Source organism: Balaenoptera borealis (genome assembly GCF_965194805.1).
Source record: "Balaenoptera borealis genome assembly, chromosome: 2".
NCBI lineage: Eukaryota > Metazoa > Chordata > Mammalia > Artiodactyla > Balaenopteridae > Balaenoptera > Balaenoptera borealis.
The window spans coordinates 124,906,368-124,918,679 of NC_138867.1; the positions used below are offsets into that span (position 1 = coordinate 124,906,368).

Genomic DNA, 12,312 nt, shown 5'->3' on the forward strand with positions numbered 1-12,312 from the left:
ATAGGAACACTTTCCTTATCTTCATTTTGCTTCTCTGCATTTTTGAAATTTTTTACAATGAACACTTATTACTTTCATAGCATGAAAAACAAATTAAGTATACCTTTTCCTCTCATCATAGGAATTAAGATAGAAGTAGACATTCTAGGTAAAGCAATGTGTCTTCATCTGGCAAAAAATTTTAAGGTCTATCTTTACAACTGAATGTTGGTTTTATTTTTCATTAAAATTTCTAAAGCTGGGAATGTATTCTAGCAGAAGATAAAAACTGTACCCAGCTATAATGAGATAAGCACAATTTTTTAAAAAAAGATAATTGATGGTGAATTCAATTCAATTCCCCATGGTTGGGATGCCTGGAGTTATTCTTGACTTTATTATCACACAATTTTTCTTGACTCAGTAGCTTGAAGCTTTCTGGATAAAAAAGTCTGAGGAACATGTGGCTGTTACTATGAGTAATGGCTTTTTCTTTTTTCTGGCTGGCTCTCTGAGTAGTTTATCATCACTTGCGGCAGCTTTTAAACACAGTCTTATCATCTATCTTCATTTTCTCTTTTGTACAGTAATTCCAATTGTCTTCTATTAATTTTTGCATGTTAACCTATTTGGCTTAAGGGGGATTCTCAACCTCAATATTAGTATAAAAAAGAAAATCACATACGAGCATGGGAATTTTTCTTCTAAGAATCATTTTGAGATGCTGTTGGCATACGAAATAGCATCCCAAATGGGAAGATAATATCCTTGTTAATCAAAAAACTATTTAAAAACTCAATTAACAGAACATTATGCTATATAATTAATCTTCATTGCATTTCACTGATTTCTTTCCCATCCCCCCCACAAAGTAGTTAATATGTCTTTTATGTCTTTGAATTTTATTGTAATAATCAATAGGCTAAATTTCATAATATAAAGTAAGCTAGCTATAGAAGATAATCAGATGCTTTTTCTCTGCCTAAAGTAATTAAGTCAAAATCATCAGAAGTTTCTTCCATTCTAAGTTGTGTTGAATCTGCTGAGCCTTTGAGGGAAACTTAAACAAAACTAAAAGGGAAGCGACTGAAACAAATTCATGTGGCTTGACTTTTGGGAAATCAAGATCAAAAAAAGTAAACAAAACAATAAATGAGAAAAAATTAAATTACTTGGAATCTGGAAAAACAGATGAGTGGAGATCTGGTCATGTTGAGATAAGCTATGCTTGAATAACCCTAAACTGGCTATTTCAGAACTGTTACTTTACAGATTTATACACTGGCTTTTTCATTTGAGGGATTTTTTTTGGTTCATATGCATTAAAAACTTTCCCTCCCTTTTTTTCATAAGAATAAAATAAAACGCATTGTAAAAACTTAGAAAATAAAAACAATAAAAGGAATAAATTGACAAGTCACCCACAATGCACAGTCAAAATTAATCATGATAAACCTTTCAGTGTGTTTCCTTTCAGTCTTTAAAAATGTTAATATATGTTTGATCGTAGTATATACACAGTCTGCATTTTTTTTAACTTGACATATGAGCATTACCCTTTCTTAATAAATGTTGGAGATAGGCAGAAAGCAAATCCGTTGTTTTTTGATTTATATTTAAATGTATACTCCTCAAAGACACACACACAGGATGATGAAATGAATCACTCTCCAGCTTATTTGCTTGGGAGATGGTGTTTAATTTGTATATACTAATCCTCTAATTGTTATGCTATTCAATTAGCACCCTTTCGTATATGATTTTATTCTGAATTGTTTTGAGTATAGATGGCCTCTTTCACAGCAAGGGTATTAAGAACTTTTAGGGTTGGTAATTCCACTGCATAAAGGTTTACAGATTAATAGGGAATCGGCTTCTGTGTTCAACCCCTAACATTCTCTCTCTCTCTGACCTATTTATATCAACTCTCCCTAAACCAACAAATGATATAAGAAGAGTATGAAGGGAGAAGGGAGAAAGAGAAGAAACCATTACTTGATCAGTTTTTTGATGGGGTCCCCTCTCTTCTTGACCTATGTTTCTACTAGAGAGCTTGATTGTGTCAGACAAGGACATCTGCTTTCCAAACCCCCAAATATATTCAGGGATTAATAACTTCTATTGAGTATGCCAAACACACAGGGACGGCATGTTTAGTTTCCTGAAATGTGTTCCCAGAATAACATTCAGTGAATCTTTAGACAGGAAGCCACATTCCAAAAACACCTGGAAATAATCTGCATTAGTCAAAAACTACAGATAGCAAGTCTCACATAATTCGACCATAAATTTGTTATTTTTAAAAAAGAATAAGTACTATTTACTGAGGGCCTATTCTCTGTCAGGCATTCCACTAGGTATCTTGCAAATATGGTTTCTAAGTTTTTCAACAGCCTGCAAGGTAAAAAGGAAAATGGAGGCCAAGAGAGATTGAAATATATGGTTTGCTGACTGTATCTCTGAAAATACCAAACAAGACAAGTCACCTCCACATACCATTAGTAGACAGAAGGAAGTAGGCTGCATTCTGCTGAGGGAGCCATCTTATTTTATTGATTTTTTCTTCTATTTCTAAACTCTTCAGGTAATCGAACTCAGGTTCATGGCTCTGGAATGTGCTGTAAACATTGTATTCACCCCTCCGATGAACCTGATTTTTACTCTGTAGGAAGGGAAAAAAAAGTCACATGAAGATTAAAGCACATAAGCCAACTGCAAATTCACCAGTTCCTTCCCTTTTTTGAGTAGAGTCATGATGGGTGGGGCGGGCAGGCCGTGTCCAAGTGGGCTGAGGGCAGGACTACGATGGCCATGGGTTCCTCCTTAGCTCAGTGCCCTCAGGCTGTTGATCATGCAAGCCTGGTGGTAAATACTGGCACCTTCAATATTTACAAATTTTTACTTATAAAGTATATACATAAACTGCTGCATGTCTTGGACACCCTTAGGAGTGAGTCATCCCATGCTGACGTCCATACAGACGTGTATCAATCCTTTAACAAGAACACAAAGCTATAGCATCTGCACCTTTCACCAGCCTTTTAAAATCTCATCAGATCTTCACAGAATCTCTGAGAGGTGCACAGAGCAGGGAAATGAACAAAAGAGGCTCACAGAAATTAAAATGACTTCTCAAAGGTCACCCAGCTTATAAGCAGTGGATCTCTCCCTCTCCTTTTTCCAACATGAATAACAAAACAGACATGAGTGCAGAGATGACATGTGAATCATTAGGAGAACCATGAGACTTTACGCTGGCTTTCCCCCAGCGCTGATTATGCAAAGTGCACACAGCAGGAACTAAATAAATGGTGACAGAACAAAACATAAAGGAAGGGGGTGCAGAAAGGGACCAGAGAAAGAAGAAAGGTGGGCAGGAGGAAAAGATGGTGTGAAAGAGAGAAAGGGAAGAAGGGAAAAGAAGGAGGAGAGGTTTGCATTTTAGGACCTAGTGACCAAGAGCCTCAAGATTCAGGCTTTGGAAAACTGTGTTCAAAAATTCAAATCCAAAAAAAAAAAAAATTCAAATCCTGGTCTTGCTAGGCATTTGTCGTAAATGCTTGACTCTTAATAAAAGGCTCAATTAAAAAATTTTTATCTCTGGGTGGATACTGAACATTCAAACCCAAGTCTCAATTTACTGATGGGTGATGGTGCTGATACCCAGATGTTAAATGTGCTTGCGAGGGCACTGAGGTTCCTTGAACAAATTTTCCAGGACAGTACCTCTTGAGGATTCACGCACAGGTGTCACCCACGGGAATCGAAAGGAGGCCTGACCTAGATGTTGTCACATGGCTGTGTTTCTCAAGCTCAGTGTTCATTCAACCCCAAGTCCCACCGCAAAGCTCAACATTTAACTGCAGGTTATTATCCTCAACATTTATTCCTTATTGAACAAAACCACCCTCCTTTGGAAAATGTGTCCCCCTTCTTTCTACTAATGAATCAGGCTCCCCACATATTTCAGTAAATTAAAATAGGTGAAACCTATAAATACCTAATGGGAAACATGGAGCGGAATATTACTGGCAACACCCTGCCTTGGGTAATTTATGCTAAACAACTCCTCTGGTTTCTCTTTATCATCACTCTGAACCTAATTGGATTTTTTTAAAAAATTGAAGAAGAAGGTTTGAAAATCAATTTTAAAAGGAATTTAAAGGCTGACATACTCGCTCCTACCCTGTTTACTGCAGAGAGAGCTAATCCACCTGAACAATACATTTTTACGAGTGTTGATTTGCTACCATCCAAATCAGACTGTCAAGTGTGTGTAGGATGTGCCAGACCAATTAGCACCAGGCAGCTCCAGAAAAGCAGGAAAAATTCCAGGTCACGAAGAGCTATTAGTTCCTACTTGCCAACAACATTTTCGTGTTTCCAGGGCCAATGGAATAGGCTGGGTGCCTGATTTAATGCCGAACACTTGAATTCATACAGAACCCCGAGGGATTACGATGCCCTTATAGAAATTAATTGCAAATAATGTGCAATTACCAAATATATCACCTCTAAATGAGGCTTTCCTTTTTTGAGGGGAGGTGGAACACAAATGACTTTGAGGCATAAAGCAGGCTTTAAATTGCTAGGGAAGTCTCTTGTGAAACCTCCCTCCTGCACTGGGCCCTCCTGCTACACTGTGCCGGGTGAATCTCCGAGGCAGGCAGTAGCAGATGGGAGAGTTACTTGAACACAGACTGGCCTGCTGGAAGCTTCAGGACCACGCCGGCGGAGGCCAAGGAAATCAAATTGGGCCATAATTTCATTCTGACAGAACAGAAGCAGACACCAAAAAACTCAATTTATATGAAAAAGAGAAACAATTCCTAGTGGAACCCAAGTCTCAGGAAGAAATGGACTTTTCGAGATTCACTGGGAGTGAGAACTCCTGCTCAGAATGCATACAGCATTCAGCTGCAGGGAACTTCGTGTCACCTATAGTAAAGTGTGGGCTACATGCCTTGCTCAGATGTCATTTTCTGGGATTTCACTCCCTTTGGTAGGGGGAGCTACCATTTTCTTCTTTTTTTTTTTTTATGGTTAGCAACAAAGTATTTTTAATTAAGGTATGTACCTTGTTTTTTTAGACATAATGCTACTGCATACTTAACAGACCACAGTGTAGTGTAAATATAACTTTTACATGCACTGGGAAATCAAAAAATTGGTGTGACTTGCTTTATTGTGATATTCCCTTTATTGCAGTGGCCTGGAACTGAGCCCACAATATCTCTGAAGTATGCCTGTAAATTGTACGTATTCTCTTCTGACCCAAGTTATCCTTTTCATATCTGTTGGGGAAGGGTTATATTTTTTATCCTAGGTATTCTGTTAGGAGTCCCTGTATTTCAACAGCTGGAGGAGAATAAACCCCACTGAAAAAGGAAGCGTTACACTCAACAAGCACCCGCGGAATTTTGCAGGTCAGATGAGAAGTGAGGTCGTTTTGAATGTGCAATACCCAGGTTTGGAAAGATGAGACCTTGCCCAGAAAAGGCTCTATTTTCCGGTGCTTTTGTGAGCCTGAGTGTGTAACTATTGATGTTAATGACTTTTTGGCAGTTTTAGTTTGCAAGCCAAGCGGCAAGGTTAAGGGCGACACATGAGGATTAAGGAACAGTGGGAGGCCTTCTTTAAAAGAAGAAAATGGGCATTTTGCATTCACTGCCACTTACCTCCTGCTCTCGTTGAAATATTACAACCCGACCCCCCTTGTCCCCTGTCGCTAGTAATTCTCCCGTGTGGTTGAATTCTACCGTAGAGATAATGTCAGCTGAAAAAAAGAAGACAAAGGCAATTTAAGTAACTGCACACTTACTTTGAAACGATAGATAATAGACATACTTTTCTGTGCATTTAAGGGCTTAGGGCTTTGTCTCTGCAGTGGAATTTACAAGGATTTTGTGATCTGTATTTTAAGTGCCACTAGAAGTGGCACTTGGGAAAGTAAATTTCCTAGATGCCCACCCTGCACTGTGGTCTCTAGGAACAACTGGAGAGAACAAAAGGAAAAAGCACATTCAGACCCTTTTGTTTTGGGCAAGAGAAAATGAATTTCTTCATGGCTCACGGAAATGGCAATTTTCTTTGATAATTTCTACCAACCACAGGCTCTTTTCCCACCCGTGTCCTTCTGCATTCCCCTTTCTTCTACACCCAGAAACTTCCCCAAATGAGTTTCAGTTGTGGAATCCAAATGAGGGCTGAAGACTGAGGAAGAAGGGGTGAGATGCTTGAAGCTCAGACACCGAAAACGAAGGGGCGGATCACAGAGGAATCGTCGGGAAATCTCCAGGAGCTGGAAACTCAAGGAGGGACCCCACAAATGCTCCCTCTTTTCTGGTGAGCCGAACACACCCTTCTGGAAGAGCAAGGCCTTACTGCAACCCCAGGAGAAAGGTGCTGAGAAAACAGGGTCACGAGGTCAGAGGGAAGAGAGAAATTTGTACTCTGTATTTCTTTTTTTTTTTTTAAGTGTAATTTTTTTATTGGAGTATAATTGCTTTACAAAGTTGTGTTAATTTCTGCTGTATAATGGCATGAATCAGCTATATGTATATCTATATCCCCTCCCTCTTGTACTCTGTATTTCTAAACAGAGAAAACACACAGGCATCAGGAACTCAGCTCACAGATAATTGCTGAAGGAATGCCAGCCTGCCAAGTCTTTCTTCAATGCTGGTTACCCCCGGAGGAACACAGACAGGTAAATTACCTATGATTGGATTTATTAGGGCTATTTTTAGAAAAATGTCAGAGGTTAATTCCTCTGCAATTATTCCCCTGCAGGGCTCCAACAATTGCTACCAAGAGTGCAAATGAGTTAAAAAAAAAAAAAAAAAAAAAGGAAGCAGGGGAATTATGACTGTGGCCTTTGACAGAAGTACATTCTGAAGATTATGTCCATGTACGGAAAGCAAAGGGGAAACAGTGAGGTGGAAAACTAAGGCAATTACCCCTGAATAATTCAAATCTCAAATCTTACTTTAATATCATCATTTCAGGATTTTCTTTGTATGCCTGATTGATTCAGGTTAAGTAGTGTAAAATTCTCCACTTCGCTCCTAACTGTCCTTTTCCATACATGAAAAAGCTTTGAATGGTCATTCTTTGTGCAGAAGGAAAAAGAATAAGGCATAAACCATAGGCACTTTCAAGCCAGGCACATTTAAAAGAATAATGCATGATTTCTGTTTTGGCATCTTAGATAACTGACCCCAGTGGTAGCAGATTCAGATCCTACAGGGCCACGAGGGGACGTGGAGTGAAGTAAACCAGGTGAAGTAGCAAGCTTGTGTTCCCTCTTAAGAGACAAGTGACTACTCAGTTTAAGCCTACTGTGACTATGAAATATTACCTGTGTTGCCAGATATTCTGATTTAATAAAAAAAAAAAAAAAAGCTGGAAATCTAGAGTTTTATGCAAAATCGCTTAAGTTTTACATATTGGCAACCAATAATTTTGTTCAGTGCCATGACATTAAAAAAATAATAATCTTGTCTATCAGCTGAAAATGGTTTGTGGGTCACCAGCTTCTGACTTCTGGTCTCTAGAGTCTGCCTTCAGAAAAGGCCACCCCATTCCTTATTGACAGTCTCAACTGGACATCCCATGCATTTGCTCAAGAAGACCCCTACAAATGAATACTACCTGAAGGAAACACAAAATAAGCTCCATGGCTACTCAGTTCCTGAAGTAAGTTTAGAAGGCCCATTTCTAGAACAAGTGCCCAAAGAGGAGCATGGAAACCAGCCACCTCGAGTGAATTATCGGCCACTTTCCTTTATTAGAGTTTGCGTGTCTTAGCAAAGCACTCTCGTGTACAGAGGAGACAAGAAGGCTGTTTAATGTTTGCAGTCGCCTCAGAACGCCCTGGTTGAAAAGCACTCGAGTGCTGGGCTACACTTCTAACATTAGTTCCTGCTTCTGGCTTTTCAATGAGTGGCTAGCCATGGGGTTATTCACGAAGCTTCCTGGCTTTGGGGGAGAACCTAAAGCAGACATGGCCATTTCTTGTCACTTCCAGGCTTCTGTCAGGTACTAAAAAATAAGTCAAACACTTTACGGAGAGAAAGAGAAGTGAGGAGCAATGAGAGGGTGATGAGGAGACCAGGCCTGGGGGGTTAACAGTGCCATACTCATGTCTTTAGGGCTAAGATTCTACTTAAGGGCAGCTGAAGCCCTTCCTCTCAGCAGCTGTGTGAACACAGATGCTGGAGTTCTAGGTGGGTTCCAGGGCTAGTGCACTGACAACAAAGAGATGGGTCTTCCCTTTTGGTGACATTGAGTATTGGAAGGAAGAGGTAAGCAGCTCTTTCCAAGATCAGCCTCTGGCTCAGATTCCAAGAAAATGTCATTCCAAGGGAAACAAAATTCAGTCTCCCAGGGATGACATTCATATTGTCTTTTTGCCTGGACTCTTTGAAAATGTCTTCACTCTCTCTTTAAGATGCACACAGGTCAAATCAAGGTAGGATTCAAGCTCAAGTCCAAGCCACATGATCCAAAGCAGTATTATTAGAATTTTGCGCTATGGGATATCAGGCATGGTCCCAGCTATAAAAATACCTCCTTTGTTTAACAAGTGTTATCGTCGTTTGTGCTATGTCTCCCTCAAGAACCTTGTCAGAGAAAGGTTGACTGGCATGGCAGGATTCTGAAATTCCTTAGTCTTTTGCCAAGTCCTTGCCTTTATTTTAACCCTGCCAGGCAGGTGGTCTGTATATTGGGTTGTTTATATCTGGCTACTGTGTGCTTCCCTTCAGAACGTATGCATTGCAGTTCAAGTTAATACCTGTTTTGAACTTTTATGTTTCCTGACTCATTTATCATGGCTAAGCCAGTAGGTGTAACCAGAGTATTTTACTGCCCTATCCATCTCTGCATAGCTTCATCTATGACTGTTTAATAATTGATGCAAAATTCATGAATCACCCCACATTCCAATTTCAAGATACAGAAACTTCCGATACAATACTCCTGTGCTTGCAACATGCTCTTGGTAGAGCAGTTTAAATTAGAAAACATACAGTGCTCGAAACAACATGACTTTTGTTGAGCATAGAAAGAGGTTATGGCAATAATAATGAACTAGCAAACTTAGAAACGATAACGTCACCTGAAATCATGGTCAACAGAAATCAATTCATCAAGTTCAATTACGGTTCAGTTCATCAAGTTCAATTAGAGGACATTTGCTTTTAAATGATAAGTGTGTATGACAACTCATTTTCTTAAATGCCCAGCTGAATCATGCTATTATGCAAAAAGCTATAAACTTGAGCATTTTCTCTCTGTTCTATAAAGATGTGAATGAAGTGCATGTTTTTGACTAAAAACAAAAAGCAGAAGCCAAAAACAGTTATAGAGGTCAAATGTAGTTAACATGATTTTTTTAAGGAAATCCTGGGAGGTATGACGTTTGCCCTGCTCCACATCTATTCGTGCTGATTTAATTTCCACAAGATGGTGGCCTGGTAACCCCATTTCTAGTTCAAAAGGCAATGATAAGATCAAGTTTTTCATTTTTAAAATCAATCTCAGCATCCTTCAAAGGTTCCAGACTAGTAAGTTCATACATAAAGTTTCCATTTAACTGAATAATAGAAATTGACTTGGCAATTATATGCATGTGATTGTGAGGCTAAAGAAAAGGAAGGACCCCCTTGTTCATGCCCTAATCTCCCCCAGTATACCATGCTAGGCTGGAGTCTGTGCAATGCCAGAGTGCTGGGCTGAGTACTAGTACTGGGTGATTTTTGATAAAACGATGGCTCAGTGTAGACTTAGGACCTAAAGCCAAATCCTCTGATGGGACAAGATCTCACTGACCAGGTCACTAGCATTGACCTCCCAGCGTCAATCATAGGGATTGAAATGAGACGGTAATGCAGTTTAGCCTTCAGAGTCCATTAAATGTTGTACCTTTCATCTGGGAAACATCTGGGAGATAATACTATAAAGTCATATATGTACTTTATCAGCTGACTAGTTCTGCACAAGCAATATTTGGCTTTCTTCCTGATGAGGACGTCAGTTCTAGCAGAATCTGCTGTTTCCTCAGCTAGGATAAGGATATCAGCAAGAATGGAAAGCAGGTTTCCTAGCGGATGACAATGGTGAAATGATGGTAGCTGCCAGAAAGTTTGTGTTGAGAAGAATTTGGGAGGCCACTTCCAGGTCAAAGTGCTGGGATTAATTGGCAGTGACTCCTGCAGTGGGGGGAGGTGACATGTGGAGACTTTGTCACTGCTGCATAGGAGTTTCCGGCTAGATTGGCCTTGACGTTGTGGATCATTAAACAAACAGGGGATTCTTAGGTTCCCCGGAGGGAATTAAAACTACTCCTTCCATCTACATAACACTGTGGACTCCTTGCATTCTGGTTCAGAGTCCAAAGTCGGCATCCGTTTTCTCAGATAAGGTTTTCCCTGGTAAGTTTGGATGACTGAAATAGTACATTGGAGTATATTTTCCACCAAAATAGGAGGGAAAAGGAAGTCTGGTTGTGGCCAGACAAGATATACACAAGAACTGCTACTGAGACCGTGCCAAAATGGTCAGGTTGAAAAGATATTAATATATTATAAAATTTAAAAGAAGAATCAGGTAATAAAATAGTATGTGTCAGATGACCTCAATTTTGTTAAAGTATTTACATTCTAAAATACTTTTTTTAAACTGCTAAAGTAATATATACTTACTAAAACTTCCATTAGTACCAAGATGATGATTAGAATATAAACTGAAATATCCCCCAAAGATAATAACTAACTCCTATAAATACACACACAAATAGTCATAGGAAAAAGTCCGTCAGGGAGAGTACAGGATGATATTGTTTTGGGGTAGGACATGGATGACTAACTTTACTTTTTTATAGTCTTCTAATTTCTCAGCATTTTCTAATTTTTTTAACTTGACTATAAATACTTGAACAATTTTTGACTTTTAAGCAATTTTAATTGACTTTCAAACGGAATACAAGATTTTAACATTTACCTCAGTGACTTTTTTTTTTTTAATTTAATTTTTTTTAACATCTTTATTGGAGTATAATTGCTTTACAATGGTGTGTTAGTTTCTGCTTCATAACAAAGTGAATCAGCTATACATATATATATATCCTCATATCTCCTCCCTCTTGCATCTCCCTCCCACCCTCCCTATCCCACCCCTCTAGGTGGTCACAAAGCACTGAGCTGATCTCCCTGTGCTATGCGGCTGCTTCCCACTAGCTATCTATTTTACATTTGGTAGTATATGTAAGTCTATGCCACTCTCTCACTTTGTCCCACCTTACCCTTCCCATGTCCCCAACTCCATTCTCTACATCTGCATCTTTATTGCGGTCCTGCTCCTAGGCTCTTCAGAACCAATTTTTTTTTCTTTTGATTTCATATATATGTTAGCATAGGGTATTTGTTTTTCTCTTTCTGACTTACTTCACTCTGTATGACAGAATCTAGGTCCATCCACCTCACTACAAATAACTCAATTTCGTTTCTTTTTATGGCTGAGTAATATTCCATTGAATATATGTGCCACATCTTCTTTATCCATTCATCGGTCGATGGACACTTAGGTTGCTTCCATGGGCTGGCTATTGTAAATAGAGCTGCAATGAACATTGTGGTACATGACTCTTTTTGAATTATGGTTTTCTCAGGGTATATGCCCAGTAGTGGGATTGCTGGGTCATTTGGTAGTTCTATTTTTAGTTTTTTGAGGAACCTCCATACTGTTCTCCATAGTGGCTGTATCAATTTACATTCCCACCAACAGTGCAAGAGGGTTCCCTTTTCTCCACACCCTCTCCAGAATTTATGGTTTGTAGATTTTTTGATGATGGCCATTCTGACTGGTGTGAGGTGACACCTCATTGTAGTTTTGATTTGCATTTCTCTAATGATTAGTGATGTTGAGCATCCTTTCAGGTGTTTGTTGGCAATCTGTATATCTTCTTTGGAGAAATGTCTATTTAGGTCTTCTGCCCATTTTTGGATTGGGTTGTTTGTTTTTTGGATATTGAGCTTCATGAGCTGCTTGTAAATTCTGGAGATTAATCCTTTGTCAGTTGCTTCGTTTGCAAGTATTTTCTCCCACTCTGAGGGTGGTCTTTTTGTCTTGTTTATGGTTTCCTTTGCTGTGCAAAAGCTTCTAAGTTTCATTAGATCCCATTTGTTAATTTTTGTTTTTATTTCCATATCTCTAGGAGGTGGGTCAAAAACGATCTTGCTGTGATTTATGTCATAGAGTGTTCTGCCTATGTTTTACTCTAAGAGTTTGAGGGTGTCTGGCCTTACATTTAGGTCTTTAATCCATTTTGAG

The 12,312-nt window shown here is 39.1% G+C and overlaps 1 protein-coding gene across 9 annotated transcripts in view; it reads right to left on the reverse strand.

The window, feature by feature from the left end:
* Window positions 1–12,312, reverse strand: part of PPP2R2B (protein phosphatase 2 regulatory subunit Bbeta) — a 686,949-nt gene that overhangs the window by 102,962 nt on the left and 571,675 nt on the right. For all 9 annotated transcript variants that reach the window (XM_082382725.1, XM_082382729.1, XM_082382726.1 and 6 more), the window contains 2 exons: window positions 5,658–5,755; window positions 2,476–2,641 (listed from right to left, as the gene is read on the reverse strand). In XM_082382725.1, coding sequence (XP_082238851.1) covers window positions 2,476–2,641; window positions 5,658–5,755 — 264 coding nt within the window. The remainder of the gene's footprint in view (window positions 1–2,475; window positions 2,642–5,657; window positions 5,756–12,312) is intronic.